Consider the following 17,607-nt stretch of genomic DNA (forward strand, 5'->3'; position numbering starts at 1 on the left):
TTTTGAACAGCTCACCCGGAGACTGAAGGCAGGACACATTAAGAAACTGTATCTCACTCAAAACAGCATGGATGGATTTTGTTCAAAGTTTGTATGTGTGTGGAAGCACCAGAGACACAAAATAACACCCCAAATCCCAGAAAAAGTGTTTTTTTTTCATAATATGGGCACAACAGTGTGGGTGCCATCCCAACTTCTCAAGTTCCTATCTTCCTAAAGGTGCTTTAAACTCATGCTGGAGGCGTTAAGTTTAGCTGAACCTTCAAACGAAAACAAAGATATTGCGGGTGCCCAAATATCTCCGCACAGACAAAATGTGTTATGAGTTTACTTTCTCTATGGCCTTGGCAGGATGAGCAGCACCGTCGTATCATACAGCTGCTTGGTCTCCCGTCATCTATGGAGGCAGAGAGTTGAAGTATTTCTCTGCCTGGAAAGGTTATGAGGTTATGTTGGACACTGACCTGAATGAAACCTGGGGTACCATTGTCTCATCTTACAGAGCATGAGTTCATAAGCTGGAATTCCACAACACAAGCAACTTGATATAAAACATCTACAGTATATACCTGGAGCACTGCTATAATAGAAAAAAATTTCATTTTAAACTGAAGGGTAAAAATACAACAAGTTTTGCATTTCCTCTAGCAGTTGTGCCCAGTATAGACACCGCGATGGATGCATTGATGCAGAGTAAAGATAGATTTATGGCAATGATGCATCCACTGCAGTGACACATGATGCAGAGGCGGAAACATCTGCACCCAAAATCAATATTTCATTACAGACTGTGGCGCCTTCCATACAGTATTGTGAAAAGAAAGGCCTTTACAGACAATGCCCACAGGAGCTGACCCAAATACAGTGCTGACACAAATGTTATGATGGATACAAGTGGTTAATTCAGCTCTTTTGTCAAATATTGGCATGACCTCTGTGTGTGCATTTCACATCACATGATTTGTAGGAGAACTGCAGGCAGAATGCCACATGATGAGCCAACAAGAGCAGGAAATGTCATTAGGGTTGTTAAGAACATTGAATAAAGATGCAATTACAGATTTTATTCATTAATCCAAATGACTTCATTGATCCTTTGACTTTACATCTAGCACCAACATCTGGGCAAAATTACAATTTGACCAATACTTTGGTTTATGACTTGTGATGCCCCCTGTGGTGTTATTTTGGAGTGTTTTTGCTGTTGACATTGTGGAGGTGTGTGTTTCTAACCTTCCCCTTCCGTTTGCAGGTCACTAATTAGAGCAACTCAGCTCCCTGGGCCTGGTGTGCGGAGGTTCCTTAAGCTGCAGTATCCGCTGTCTCTTCCCCTCTCTCTGCTCTGGCTGTCTCCACAGGCACACTATGGTTTGGTTTCATTTGGTTATGTTGTCCTAGGTTTGCCTGTTGCTAAGTAAACGCTTATCAACACCAACACACACTCACCTCTGCCACTCAAGCACACCTTACAGCACGGTTTTCCATATCCCATTCTATATATAATTAATTTGGTCTAATTTGGTAAGGTATTGTTTAAACATTGAACTTGGTGTCATCTCCCTCTTTGTTATGACCACCTGAGCCAGGTCTTGACAGACTAAATGCATGCAAAACAATGACATTCCCATCAGCTTTGGTTTCAATGCTAATTAGCAAGTGTTAGCATGCTAACAGCTAATCATACATGAAACATCCGCATGGTAACATCGTCATTGTTAGCATGCTGAGGTTAGCTGATAGCATCGCAGCCTCACACACCCGTTAACATGACTGTAAGCTGTGCTGATATTATGCCTTTTCCCTTTCTTTTATTGTTTTATATTTTTTTGTGCATGTTATAGGTTTACAAAGTGAAAAAGCCCAAAGTCCACCCCAAAGGGACTTACCATCTCCAACAGAAAACACTGTTCACCAACTGCTCCAAACAGCTCTATTGTAGTCCAGCCTTTACTTCAGAAACAAACGTGGTCACTTTGTAACACATGTTATAATGCTCACCTAGCTGCTAGCATGGCACGCCCTCATACTCTGCTTCTGACTGGCTAGTAGTCCTTACCTAGGTACTGTCAGGGCATGCCCTCATACTCTGCTTCTGACTGGCTAGTAGTCCTTACCTAGGAACTGTCAGGGCACGCCCTCATACTCTGCTGCTGACTGGCTAGTAGTCCTTACCTAGCTACGGAGCATGTGCGCCTCCCAACAAAGATAGAACAGAAGTGAGATGCCTCACTCTGTAGCTAAAACAGAGCGCTCAACACACAGGGTGAAAAGAGGAACTGCAGCAATGTGCAGTACAACAAAAAGATAGTGTTTTCTGAAAATTAAACCACATAAACCTATTCCGGTACAACCTCTAAATACAATTATGAACCTGAAAATGAGCATAATATGAGCACTTTAAGGTTTTTTATTGTCTTGTTAAGCACTTTATAACAGCTGTTTTGAAAAGGGCTTCATAAATAAATAAATAAATGTATTATTATTATTATTTATTATTATTATTATTATTATTATTATTATTATTATAGGCGCAAGTATACTCATCAGAAAAGCTTGTCAGATGAACTTTGGAAACCCCCCTCCCCTCACACCTTTCCCTTATCAGAATGGGGGATGGGTAATGTCCAACAATGCCTGCAACTTTCTGAAACAGACAATTTAACATTCACGCCCACATGTCCTGCTGCGTGAAGGTAACAAAGTAAGCCGGGTCTGAACTTCTCTCTAGCCGTGTTTCCAAATACATTATTTTGATGTACATTTTGAAGTACTGCATTACAAAAGCTTTCTCAATTTCGCAAAAACGTTTTTACACTCGCTTGAGGTGGTTGTTGCCTTTGTCGAAAAAGACTTGATGCGAAATGGGATATGGAAACGCCGTTGCCAATTAAACTCTGACGTAGTAAACATTTAACTCAAAAAGACAAAAAGGACTGATCAGCCGTTTCCGCTGTCGGCGCCTTTCCAGATATTAACATAACGTGTCTTTGTCTCCAGACAGCATGACACATGGCCAAAGCCGACATGAAACAACAATTAACTTTCCCAGTTCCACCACATTTCTGAAGACCTCTTCATTTTTCACTCGCAGATGGTTAGATAGTCAAGGAGACTTGTTTTGTTTCCAGTTAGCAACTGCTACTTCGACACTGTTTACTGGCAGATTACAGCCATGCATAGCCTCTAGCAACAGCTTCTGACCAAACTAGGCTATAGTCCAGTTTATTTGCTCCAAAGCAGTTTATGAAAATGCATTTCAAAGGTTTTCTTAAAACATGCTTGAAAATGTAATGAAACAACTTCTTAAGCACTGTTGTATGTATAATGTGTATTATACTATACTATTTCTGTCACTTTTCATACACTGTCTAAAAATATACACCCTAGAGTGTGGCTGTGTAGAACAACGATAAACAATTTTTATTTCCAATGTGGTCGGACAACACGTACATATAAACACATATTTTCTAGCATTACCAACGCCCTTATTCTTGTTCTGTATTTGATCATGATTAATTTTCCCATGCAGTGTTTCCTCTATGTTAATAGCATAGTGGCGGTGTGCCACAGTAAAATTTCCAGCGCCACGGGATCAGAAATAGGGCAGACGCACAACAGGGTTTACGCTATGTACACCACGCACCACCGTTCCTTTGGCTGTTTATGAAAAGTAATAAAGTCGTAGAGCCGTGTGCTCTACTGAACTCAAGCGAACTGTCATTCGCTCTCTCTCCTTAGGGTGAGCAGAGCAACTGGAACAGTGACAGGACGTCATCACTCGCAAAGTCATGGCAACCAAATAAACAACAGTGCGAGTACTACTTCACTCAATAAGTGATATAGCTACAGCGATGAAAGCCGCGACATGTAATCTGAAATTTGACAGCTACAGTTTATTGGAAAATAGTGTTGGGCACGCTGACTTTGATGAATTTACGGTTTATCAGACCCCAGATGAGACAAGAAGCTAACGTTAGCGAACGCTGCTGTGACGGCCCCTCTGCCTCTGACTCCCGTTGCAGGAGACGCTGTATTCCCCCGACACGCTGTATTAACGTTACGGTTTTAAAACAGTTTTCCAGGTTAGTGGGGGTGCATACCGCTCAAAACCAACATGAAAACCGTAGCTAGCTAGTAATGTTCACTCATTTAGTTTTGTTGTTAAACTGTGTGTAAAATGAGCGGTGATGTTAAATCACCCTATGGTACCGTCTATTTGCTAGATGGTTTCAAGGTAACGGTCGGCAAACCCCAAAACTTTCCCATCTCAGGGTAAAATCAACCCAGAGTTCAGCGTTAGACTCAGTTTGTTAAACCTCCTTCCTGAAATGGGCCCCTGGACTGCCAAAAGAAATAATATAAGCCTTTGATATTTTTCCCAGAGACAAGGCTGGCTATCAAAATCTATTTGTAACAGCAAGCTTTGTTTTTGCTAGATGCACACTACATTTCCCCTGAATGGCAGAGCCCTGTACTAGTTGGCTAAAGACAAACCTCCACTGTCGAGCCAGTGAGCATAGGTCACGTCATTATCAGCAATTCTGGTGAAAGCTGAGTTAATCAACAACCTGAGGCCCTGATATGAGCTTGGTGCTCATTTGTACTGATGGATGGCTCTTTCCACATTTCATGTACCTGCTGGGATTTCTGCGGTCATTCAGCAGTCTCAACTTCATAATCCAACACTGAGAACAAATGGTGCCATTTGACGGCAAAGTAGAGTCCAAATGCAAAGTGGGTTTTATTTTTAAGTGAATTAAGTCTGATCCATAGTTTGAGGGTATTGAGTGATCTTTACTCAAAAATAAATGTGTGTTTTGGTTTCTGTGCTTTCTGCATCTTTGAGGTTATAGGAGAACAAAATGATCTTCCATAGGGTGTTTCTTTTTGTATGATATTGCTGAATGACTATGCAAAATATTTGCACTAGAAAGAAGGTTTTGCTCTTTAATTCAAAAGGAAGTGATGCAGAATTCTGATGTCTACATTGATGTTTTAGATAGCTGAAAATAAATCTTCTATTACAGTCAGTCCTAGCTGCTGGAAATATCTCCTTGTGATGTCATGTCATCTATATTTGGCCAGTTATCCAGACAAATGCACCACCAACAACAACAGACTTCAAAAACGCAAGAGACATTCTTAACAGAGCTCAGTGTGTGCAGCAGAGTCAGCATCACGTCATAACCAAAGCCAGGCACAAATCCAGATCTTAGGTCTTCACAAAAGAGAGCCTTTTAGAGGGGATCTGTGGGTCTGCTTCATCACAGCAAACACTCCTTAACAACTCAGACTGAAGCGTGATTTATGGTTGTGCGGGGGCTCCACGCAGAGCTTTCTCCATAGCCTACGTAAATGGCCTGATGTTTATACCTGTGCGTTTGTGTGCGCGTCAAGCCGGCATGTGTGTGGGGAGTAGGGGATAGAGCGAGGGAGAAGTGAGAGAGTGATGGTGATTATCTTCAGAGTGAGTAGTGACTCTAGAGTCATAGTGAGGAAACAAAGTGTCTCCCCGGTGTTTTCTGACCACGGTGGGAAATCTGGAGCAGGAAAAGTTAACCCTCTCCTTGATTGCACGTTGTTTATGGAGAAGGAGAACCAGGAAATGAGTCGGGGGAAATGCAACGCTGCCAAGCCGCGACGTGTTGTTACATTTTTCGAGAGGTGCACGTCAGGCTGTGGCGTAGGGTCCGGCGTAGGTTTGTGTCTCCACGTACCTACGTACGTAGCTACGGCGTAGATTTTATGCAGAAGTATAAATCATGCTTGAGTTGCACATGTACGATTGTCTTTTGTCAATAAAAATCTGAACTCTCCAGCTGTTCCGTCATGCTGTGCTGACAGTTAGTTCTCGGGTATCTGAAAGTGAACCTGTGTCTACCAGCATGAGTCTATCAGCACAACACATCATAACTGGTTGTAAATGAGAATGATGGAGTGAAATCAAGAAAGCACACTGGCCAAGTCAGCTCTTCTTGGAGTAGAAATTAGAGGGACTGTCAACATTCCTATAACATTAGGGGACCGCAACAAAAGTGCAAATTAACACTAGACGCAGATAAAGGCTATCACTGCTCCTGTTAATCTGCATGTGTCCTACACTGTATGACCCGGTGTACTTTTGGTCTGGGGCTAGTTCCAATGAAGAATGACTCTTAAAAGGAGAACTCCAGGCAATTTTTACGTTAATCTTTATCGCTATAAATATGGAGTACAGTCGATAGAAAAAAAAAACAAACAGAATCGGTCTTAGCAAACTGGAGTTGCTGCAGCTAATGCCCAGAGATACCATTTAGCTAAAACAGCAGTTTTGGGGGGCATAACATAAAGAGTGCCTTTGTGCCTCTTAACAGACACAAAATGCAATTAAAATGTCTGTGGAACTTGAACAGGGGTCTTACGTGACAACAAGATGCATTTTCAACTCAGACATCCTGCCGCTAGCTCGCCCTGCTAGCTGCTGTCCGCCGTCCGAGAGTCTGTGTTCAGCCAGGCTTCTGCAATAATGATCACGCGGCAGTTCCGTGTGTATTTGTAGCTCATCTATTGTGTGTGATATCGATCTGGCGTTGGTGAGTAGGAGTCTTGGCAGTGGCGATCTGTTTGGTCGTTTCCTTAGCCGGGCTAGCTGGCCCGACCGGCCTACTTGCTTCAGTTTCCTCCCCGCCTTCCTCGCCTGCCGCGGCCGACAACAATCCAATGGGCGCCCACTGGTCAGGTGGATATCCTCCAAAGGACCGGCCATGCCTTCGCAGCGAAAAATTGTAGTTTATTTCCCCATCAAAAATAGGTAATTGAGCACTGTAGTAGTTCTGACCATATCAGCGACTATGTAACTACATGGAAACGGACCATATTATGTCTGTGCCTTGCACAGTGATAGCAGAGAAAGATAGCTGTAGTCTCACGCTGAAGTCCCATGGGAATTCAGTTGTAGCAGGAAAAGGTAAACAGTAGTGTGCAGATCGGAGCGTTGTGTGTGAAGAGTGAAGATCGGAGGTGTTCACAAGGGAAGAAGCTTGGAGTAAGAATAACTGTCCTCTGGAGGACATAGCCAGAACAGCGGGCGCTCGGTGGATTGTTGTCGGCCGTGGCAGGCGACGAAGGCCGACAGATCGCCAATGCCAAGCCTCCTACTCACCAACGCTAGATCGATCACACACAAAATGGATGAGCTACAACTACACACGGAACTGCTGCGTGTTGATTATCACTGAAGCCTGGCTGAACACACTGAAGGCCAGACAGCAGCTAGCAGGGCGAGCTAACTACCGGCAGGATGTCTGAGTTGAAAACGCATCTTGTTGTCACGTAAGAGCCCTGTTCATGTTGCACAGACATTTGAATTGTATTTTGTGTCTGTTAAGAGACACAAAGGCACTCTTTAGATCATGCCCCCACAACTGAAGTTTTAGCTAAGTTGGAGCTCTACATGTAGCTGCAGCAGCTCCGTGTTACTAGCACCGATTTGGCTCGTTTTATTTATTTTTTCCTATCGACTGTACTCGCACATTTATAGCGATCAAGATTAACGTAAAAAATTGGCCAGACTTCGCCTTTAATGCTACAGTTTACAATGGTGATTTAGACAATAGTGCCCTTTAAACTTTTTGGCAGCAGTTTGGGGAAGACAATTTCCTGTTTCAACATGGCAATGCAAATTTTGTTTGCTGGAGATGCTGGTTGTTTTCTACTTTTGACATGGCAATATGCCGGAATATTGGACAGTACTAGTTGTCAAGTAACCAATGGCACATAATCCAATTTTTACAATTTGGTTTTTGATATGATTTTGGAATTACATTGACAACAAACATGGCAGTAATGTTTAAATTTGCATACTTTGTTCTGGTGTCCATACGTGCATCATGTCTTATGTTCATTGTTTGAATAGTTCTCAGTTTAGCTACAGTATCTTACATGGATTGTGGTCTGTTGATGAATGATACAAATTAAAAGTTGGCTGGAGGTTTAACCAGGTATGATGAGATGTAATGATGTACTGACTGTCATTTTTTTTCATGAAATCTATAAACACATCTACCCAGTGTGCATCTCTCTGGCAGGAAGAAGACAGTAAAGCCCACTGTGTTACATTTCTTAAGGTATGAAGATGTCTCTGCAGCTTGTTGGCTCTATACAAATCACTATATAATTGGTTCCATTTTCACTGTCATTGCATTGTGTTCCCATAGCAGTAGACACAAGTAAAGCACTGACTGGCTTTATCTCGGCTGGATTCCTCATTACTTAATGGGAAAGATACCGTAAGTAGCAGGCTGGGGGGGTAGGAAATCTGGTTAATCTGTGTAACTCGCAGTGATAAACTCCTAAAGGGGGCTAGGCTAGCCGGGTTAGCAGTGACCAGGCTGGGCTCAGACAGTCTGAGAAGGACTGTATTAGCTGTGTTACTGTGTGAAAGCTCCGAAATAACCCTCCTGCCTGGACCTTCCCACCTACATGAATTTAACCTCTCGACACAGCATTTCAGGCAAAGGACTACACCTGTTAGGATTTATCTTATGTAAGCCTACATTGTGACATATTTTTCAGAGCATGACAAAACAAATCCTCCACACATTGGACATTGGACTCAAGCTTTTGAAAAGCAGCAGCATTCCTTTTCATGGTTAGAGGCAGAAAGTACAGCCGCTATTTTTACCACGTTCCTAACCCACACACGCAGCTTCTTTTCCAAGTTCACAGTTCTTATGACTTGTGGAGAAACTGCATGTAAGGTCGGCCGTGTGTTTTCTGGCTTGGAATTTAAAGGGGTAAGCAGTGTCTGAACATTGTGCTGCCTTCAGGGAGGCCTGCGGGATGATGGCCTTACTCAATGAGCAGAATAATGACTCTGCAGGGCTATGGTGTTATGATGAACTGAGCAAAGCTGAGCCCCAGAACATCAGTCTTTATGAGATAACAAACACTAATTCACAGCAGACAGTCTGTTTGAGCTTGGCAGGTCACAGCACTTTTGCTGTGAAAGGTAGTACTCCTTTAGCTGTAGACACTTTGCAGGCACATCTCATATCTTCCAGAGGCCATGTCTGGCTTTGTAATGAAAAACCACTGCACATAAAATGCATACAGTACATTGTACATCGATAGTAGGGTTGGGCATTGTTTAGATTTTAACGATTCTGATTCCAATTCCGATTCTTCCTTTCGATTCCGGTTCTTATCAATTCTCGATTCCAATTCTTTGAGTGGTGGAGTTGAAACGGGTAAGAGGAAAGTTTTATTTTGATTCAAAGGTGGGTTGCAGTTTGACGGGGCTTTTTCAATGTAAAATAAAGCCACACTAGAGCACCGCTTACTGTGCTCCATGGCTGCAACACAACAAGCGCCTGGCCGCTACGGAAATCAAAACTTGCGCATGTTAAATTTGGAACCCATGATCAGATTTGAAACCAAATCCTCCAAACGATTCCAATAAAGAAACGATTCAGATGGAATCATAATTTTTGAAACGAAGGAATCGGTTCTCGAGTAGGAATCGGTTCTCGATGCCCAACCCTAATCGATAGATACCTGAAAATACTCACTAATGTTCAACATAAATCTCAACAGTCTAATAAACAGGATTTGTTTCCAAGTTTCGATCACAGTGACACAATTAGCGGTCTTGTTTTTCCCACACTGCAGAATGCTGTGGTGGGCTTGCCATCATAAACCACAGTCCCCCTGTGGTCAACACATTGGTTCTCATTTACTCATGAAGGCTAGTTGAATAAATACACAAATAAGGTTGCTGCTTGCCCAAATAAGTCCAATCACATGCTTTTTATGCAAATTAAGTCCAAGTTCAGCCAGTGTCTTGGGTCCAAAACAAATATAGATGTGACAACACACAAAAACGTAATAAGCTAACCATCTGTATCTTTATATATAGGCTACGTGTCTACAGTAATTCTAACAATAAAACTAAACTTAAACACAAGCTAATACGTAAACACAAGAATTCTGTTTATGCTTGGCTGCCGGACAGTTTTGTTACCTCCATCTAAATCACATGGTTCCTTAGCAAATGTGTATGGAACTCATATGCAACCAGAGAAGTGCACTCAGTAGAGTGCAGATCTCCGTCAGGTGTGTCTCCCTCTCCCCTCCCAAACAAAGATAACAATATTATTTGCGATAAATAAACAGATATTAAAGTGTACTCAGTTTTGCTGTTCCGCTGCTTTCAGGATTCTGCTAAAATACAGTAAATTGCTTGTTGAATAAAAAAAAATAATTTCCAACATTATTTTATTATTTTAAAGTGTAGTTTTCTACTCATATTCTCTTTGAGCTAACCTAAAAAAATCTCTAAGTGTATTTTGCGATAGGTCGCAGCTTTCCGCAATGTGTTTAAAATGAGACCAAACTCTTAAATGGATGTCAGTTTTTGAGCCAAGACAAAAGGCCAAAATGTGGCCTGCAACCAACTAGGTAAGGCTACTTATTAGCCTACTTTTGCTACTGAAGCAGTTTTTGATTACTTGCAGCCCAACCAGCTGGTTAAGAAGAGTGAGTCAGCAGTTATGACGGTAAACAGAGAAGTCAATAAAAGAGCTTTTTCAAAAATTGTGAGACACCGTAAGATTCTTGAGCATACATCACAAAACATTTATTTATTTATATATTTATATATTTATATATATATATATATATATATATATATATATATATATATATATATATATATATATATATATATATATATATATATATATATATATATACACACACACACACACACACACACACACACACACACACACACACAACACACACACACACACACACACACACACACACACACACACACACACACACACACACACACACACACACACACACACACCTAACTTTTCCTTAATTTAGGCAAACAAGTTAACAATATCTAAATACAAATTCAATCAAATGTATAACTGCTGAGAGGACCACTTTCCAGCCAAACACAGCACAGAAATGAACCACTTGTCTTCAATTACAGTATGTTGACACAACAAATACACACCTCCAACATGGCTACAAGTGTTACTTCATGTGAAAACGCTAAAGAAAGCAGCCTGACCTGTCACAGAGGTGGCTGACTGCACCGAAGGAGTCACAGGCGCAGGGCAGGCAGCCGCTGTGTTGGTGAAGTGTCCCTCCTCGCAGTCCTCACACTGCAGACCGGCGTAGCCCGACACACACGAACACTGACCGGTGCTCGGCTCACACTCATCCGGGTCCAAAATCCCCTCAGCGCCACTGCTGCAGTTACAGAGACCCTCTGGGTGGATGGAATGGAGGGGGGTGTCACAGTGCAAGAGAGAGACAGGAAATGGGAAATACTGAATGAGATGTATAAGCAGAGGTATAACTATACAAGTCTAAACAAAATTTAATACGATTTTATTTTTCACTAGAGGATTTATTGGGGATGGAGGTAGCTCAGTCCGTAGGGACTTGGCTGGGGAACCGGAGGGCCGACGGCTCAAGTACCCGTACGGACCAAGTACGGAGTGTGGACTGGTAGCTGGGCACTGCCAAGGAACCCCCAAGTGCTTGAAGCACCAGTTCTAAGGCAGCCCCCTCACTCTGACATCTCTTCATTTGTGCATTTATAGAAAATGTGCATGTATAGGTCCTGGGCATGTGTATTTCAGGCGTCATTTCAGCCATGAGCCTGCTTCTATATCCTATACTGTAATTGAAAGTGATTTGTACGTTTGAATAAGCATTATTTATGCACACTGGCATCAGATTTGTTTTATACTACTTGATGTTGTATATTAGGGCTTCTAAAAGTCCGGACCAAGGTCCACATTGGGACTGAGCGGTAGGTCAATCCGGACCCAGCCCATACCTCATGTTATGAATACAATATATGTGTAATGTTTTCTATTTTTAAATAAATGTTAGAGATGTAAAGTATACAGTATTGTAGAGTAGTTGATCAGTCATCCGTACAGATCGGATTTCATGTGGTGAGTAAAATGTTCTAAATAATTGACAAAATGTAAATAGGATCAAAAGGTTTGGACTTATTTTTACAACTGAAATTATTTTTTTTGTTACTATAGACAGAAAGTAGGCTACCGAAAAAAGGTACCATTGGTTCCCAGCTCTCGAATTCCAGGTACCGGTATTGGTATTGGTACCAAAGTTGACCATGAAAACCAAGTAACCAAGTTAATTTTTAAATAAATGTACTTCCGTTTACTTCCGTCGTTATGTACTTCCGTTTACTTTGTTGAGAATTGCTCTCTAAACAAGGGTTAATACAGCACCTTAGTTCTTGTTTGTACAGCATTTTGGTCAGCTTAAACTGTTTAAATGTGTTCTAGAAATAAACTTTACTTACTTACTTTACAAGAAACAGGGTTTAGAGAGCAATTCTCAACAAAGTAAAGGGAAGTACATCATCCTTGTGTGGTCCTTCGGGTCACTGGGACCCGAAGGACCACACAAGGGTTAAATGTTGTTTTGTTATTGCCAATCGTCCTGGACCTCTGACTTTGAATAGAAATCAGATGCTGACCTTTGAGTAATAAGTTTGGACCCCTGGATGGTATACATATACATGAATTCATCATGTAAAATATGATGAATTCCCCTCATGAAGATTTATGTCAGTCTAAAACAAAGATGGTAATCTGAGTCCTGCGGTGTTGCTGAGGAAGGATTTTGTACAGTTCAAACTGAAACCAGAGGATATAATGACAGACATGTGGATGACCCACAGAGTACAGAGTGGCAATCTATTATTCATCTGATCTCAGGTTAGGTGTGGCGAGTGACGACTGAATGCCTGACTACTGTCTCCATTCTGTGCTCAGCGGTCAGACAAAGAGCTGCGAGAGCAAAATAAAAATGTTTTTCATACACACAAATTGCACACAATACCTCAGCTAGCAGCTAAGTGAAAAGGAAAGGACAGCTGAATTTTAATGTATTCCTGTCCCGGCGTCCCACTCAGATTACGCTCCTCTTTCACTGATGCTTGGACTTTTATGTAATTTAGAAAGGCCTATGGTTATGCAAGCCTGTGGAGTATAGCCTACTGTCAGGCCCTTTGCTGACGTCCACTGAAGAATTGTCGGCCCCGATCACGCCTGAGAATGTGTGAGATCCAGTGAATGCATATGACCCCACACACACTGCAGTCAGGGTTCCTCTAGATGTGGGATGGGGGCCATGGGGGGTGATCTGTAAAGCCACACAACAGGTTTGATGTATATTGGACTGGACCTGTGTGTAGGGGAAAGAGAAGGGGGGGGGGACTGTGTCAGAATTCACCTCTCTCCCATCTATCTGACTGCTGTAAAGTGGTGTGACAGCATTGCGGGTATTCAGACACGGGCAGTGGCAGGCTGTTCAGGACAAGTCATGTCTCAAAACTCTTGTCCCGCCCGATTTACTGCTCGCCTGCCTGTGCTGCTACAGAGTAAACAACAGCAGTGGGAGGCTCCCCTGCACGGAAACAATTGCTGTACTTTCAATTAAGGTTTGGGCGTCAGAAAGTACATAGAGATGTTTCAAAGGAAAGAAAGCATATAAAAGTACTAGTATCTGTCTGCAAGGCCCCTGCCCTGCCAGAGAATGTATTGTTATCTGGGCGAGGCGTTAACCCAGGTGACGTGTTGGTTGGCGTGTTATTGTCATGCGAGTGGCCTTTTCACATGAACAATAAAGAGTGCGGAGGTTCCTGGAGATGCTTTCAATGAGGCACGGTAAAGCTTTAATGTATGATCTCACACAAAGGTGCAGATTTCATTTGGACTTCGGGATCCAAATGAACGCCAATAAATAACACTGACTGATTTACTAAAGGAACTGCCTAAACACGCCACCATTTAAGCTAAATTTTTCTGCAATACTGACCCAGAATACAAAGTAATAGTAGTATATCCCAAGTAAGTAGGCCTACATTGATAGTATGGCTGCAACTAATTTTCAGTATTGATTAACATTCCCCTATTTTTCCGTCCACTGTCACGCGAGACAAAGAAAAGCAGCACATCTTCACAACTGAAAAGCTGGAACAATCGTTGTTTGGCATTTTTGCAAGAAGAAAAGACAACAATTAGCTAAACAGAACAACAATGAAAAAATGCCACATACAACAAAAGCATGTCAGCACCAAATACAAATATATCATTAAAATCTATTCACAAGGATCACACCTGAAAATATTCCACTGAACATCTGGATATCTTTAACCAGCCACTCAATGCACATTTTCAGATACTGCAGATACCATGGAGACAAATCAGTACCCCGGGCCTGGGACTTCCTCTTCAACATTAGAACCAGCCATTTATGACAGCAGCACACCAAAACTAATCCTCCTCCGATCACTGAGATTAATGCTGACAGTAAGGTAGTATAGAGTGTGGAGAACAAAGGGTCAACGTAAGAAGCATGACTGGACTGGACCCCGGACGGGTCAATATCAGTCAGAATATGAAATTAAACAGATTTTATTATTCTGGTTTGGAGGCATCATGAAGTAACAACTAGAACATGGTATTTCTGGGAAGAAAAATAATGAGGTTTTGACAGACAGTACGGGGAAAAAAAAGATTTTGTGAACAACAAATTAAGCCATTTTTATTTTATATTCATATTCTTAAACGGGGTGGGGATATTTAACTTCTAATATTTGTTGTTTAGAAAGGATTAGTAAACTCCATCTCCAAATTGCAAGTGGGAACATCCTCTGGATGGGTAGGTTTGTTTTGGCTTCAGCAGACTTTCCCCAACCATTAAAGAACCATTTAGGACAGGATCCCTCAGCTTGTGCTGCTGTGTGAGCTGGAGAACAACACATCCACATGGATGCTGGGATGTGTGAGAGGAGGGGCTCCACTGTCAATTGCTCATTCATGGCTTGGCCTGCCTGGCCATTTTGGTTAAACGGCCTTGTTCTGTGTCTGCCATGCAAACAACAATAGAGGGGATGAAGCAGCTATTTTAGCAGATTCTTGTAATTTTGCCTGTCAATATCAAACATGTCTGGTCTAACACAAAAGGATCACGGGTCTGTATGGGTGTTATGTACACTGACAGATTGAATAAATTGACTGAACAACAACAGGATCAACCTTGCACCCCCTCATAGCCCCCCTTTTCCAGCCCACTGTATTATGTGGCACACTCATCCTATAATAAAAGCCCTCTGGAATATAATATATGCTACACAAAAGGCGAAAAATGCACATTGGACAAATCGTTCATGAATAGTGATTTTATGAGATTATGATTTGGTGACTTCATGATTATCTGATGGGGTACACCGTGCAATCTGAGGGGTCTGCCCATTGTTGCAATCTGGTTTGTTCGGTCGTTCTCTGCGTCAAAACCACCGTGCGATCTCCCTGCTCCTTAAGGCAGCCTAAATTAGACATGGATGTCTTCTTCTTCACACACTCGTTTCCTGAACATGAATGTGCAAATACACAAAATGCATGCAGCCCATTATTTTTGTAATGTGTATTTAAGGAAAGCTAAAAAAAATAAAAATAATAATAAAAAAATAATCAGAATGATCCGGTTTTCACGGTTCCTGGTAGCTATATTATTCGAAGGTTACTCACCTTGACTATTCTCTATTGAGGTAACAGATGTGCCAATATTATCTGCTGCCCAGGCATCGTTTGCTGTGCGCTGGGAAACCATGGACACCATGGTCTGCAGCATTTTCTCCGGAGCATAAAGTGATGTTTGTACATCGGTGGATCTTTTGCGTGCGCCGTTTAATCTGGAAATCGGCGCTGTTATTTGTTCTTTAGTGGCTGAAATGATTCCAGTATCAGGGGCTGTAGTAGTAGACGTAGTGGTGGTGGTCGGGTCCGTTGTTGGAGGCTGGAAGGTGGTTGCCGTTTTAGAAATAGAGCTAGTGGTGGTCGGCCCGGCAGAAACAATAGCAGGTGACGGTGTGAGTCCGGTTAGAGGCCCGAGAGCGAACCTGCTCTCGGGTAAAGTACGAGGCATGTCGGTGTGGAAGGTCTCCCAGGTGTCGGAGGCTGAGCCGGGCTTCCTGGAGATAGGCGACGCATCGTAGGGACTGATGCGAGGTGCAGCTTCGGAAAATCCGATATATACATACAAAATAAATAGCAGAACCGGAGATATGTACATCATTAAGGACGTTAACCTCATATTCAGTTTCAGCTCTCCATGTAAGCCCCAGTAGTGGTCTCTCTCAGACCTTTCCCTGAATGGACGCGTACTCCACCATTGATGTCCCCGGCGGCGTACGCTGCTGTTTGTTGCCCTGAACCACAGTCAACTCTTCACCTGCTCTGCAACCTATCATGAGCCGCGCGAAATTGACGTACTCGTTAGCCAATGGGAGTCCTGGAAAAATGCCTCTGGGCGCTCTTCATTCACTGGTTGGACAGTCGTTGTAACAACCTATGAGAAACAATACATTGTAAATTAAACCTCCTCACTCCTTTGAAAAATTATCAAAACATAACCGGTTCCATTCATAAACTTAACAACTTGAAGAAGCATATTCTGTAAAAAAAAATAAAATAAATAAATTAAAAAAAGTGTGATACAATCATATTTGTAGATGTGTACCTAACATCCCAGGTATCCTCCTCCATATGTCATGGAAATGCCCGGTGGCAGATTGTATTGGGATTAATGTAAATGTAGGCTACATAAACTATCCTGGAATGACTCATTCATCTCGACGGTTCGGTTAAATAAGGCAAGGCAAGGCTTTTCAGGTAGGATAGTTTAACTTTACCTAGGTTATGAGAAGCGGACTGTGTCTTTTTTATTTTGTTTGAATACAGTGAATGGCTTTGACTCTTTGGTTGGAGTAGAGTGCTGGACATGGATTTGGTTTATAATCATTCCACTCTGCCCTCCGGTGGTCCTAACGTGAAATTGCATGTAAAGATAGATTTTTAAAGTTAGTAAAGTAATTTTCTTTATGTAGCCTATTCAACATCATTATTTATTATATATATACACAGTCAAACCTGTATTTTTTTTCCAAAAGTGTTGTAGTTACTCACTAGGAACATCATAAGAACCCTAAGGATTATTACGATAATGTAATACTTCCAGTAGGAACAATCAGAAATCAAAAATAATACTTCCTCAAATCCTTCCTTATACACAATTTCTTTTTCTCAGACATTCTACTATTATTGAGGAAGAAAGGGGAATAGCTTTGTATCTTCATTCTATTTGTGGCTTTAATTTTCGAAGTTGCAGCTTTGTTTTCCATAGTTTGGCTGTCATAAATTAAAATGATAAAATGCCACTTTCTATTCGTTTAGACCAGGGGTCACCAACCTTTTTGAAACTGAGAGCTACTTCATGGATATTGAGTCATACGAAGGGCTACCAGTTTGATACACTCTTCTGAAATAACAAATTTGCTCAGTTTGCCTTTAGTTATATATGATTATTAATGATTAATGATACTCATCTATGTGAAGACACTGATCATGTTAATGATTTCTCACAATAATTATCAACAATGACTTAACAAGGTGGGAAAGGATAATATCAATATTCAATTTTAATTTTTAGAACAGGCCTGAGGGCTACTCATGTGGTCCTTGGGGGCTACCTGGTGCCCGCGGGCACCGTGTTGGTGACCCC

General features: G+C 41.9%; 1 protein-coding gene across 1 annotated transcript in view; it reads right to left on the reverse strand.

The window, feature by feature from the left end:
• si:ch211-158d24.2 (multiple epidermal growth factor-like domains protein 9) overlaps positions 1–16,285 on the reverse strand; it is a 50,607-nt gene extending 34,322 nt beyond the window's left edge. The window contains 3 exon segments of the mRNA XM_039803161.1: positions 11,066–11,126; positions 11,129–11,266; positions 15,576–16,285. Of these exon segments, the coding sequence (XP_039659095.1) occupies positions 11,066–11,126; positions 11,129–11,266; positions 15,576–16,140 (764 nt within the window). The 5' untranslated portion in view covers positions 16,141–16,285.
• Between the last annotated feature and the right edge of the window lie 1,322 nt (positions 16,286–17,607).

Source organism: Perca fluviatilis, chromosome 6 (genome assembly GCF_010015445.1).
Source record: "Perca fluviatilis chromosome 6, GENO_Pfluv_1.0, whole genome shotgun sequence".
Classification (NCBI taxonomy): domain Eukaryota; kingdom Metazoa; phylum Chordata; class Actinopteri; order Perciformes; family Percidae; genus Perca; species Perca fluviatilis.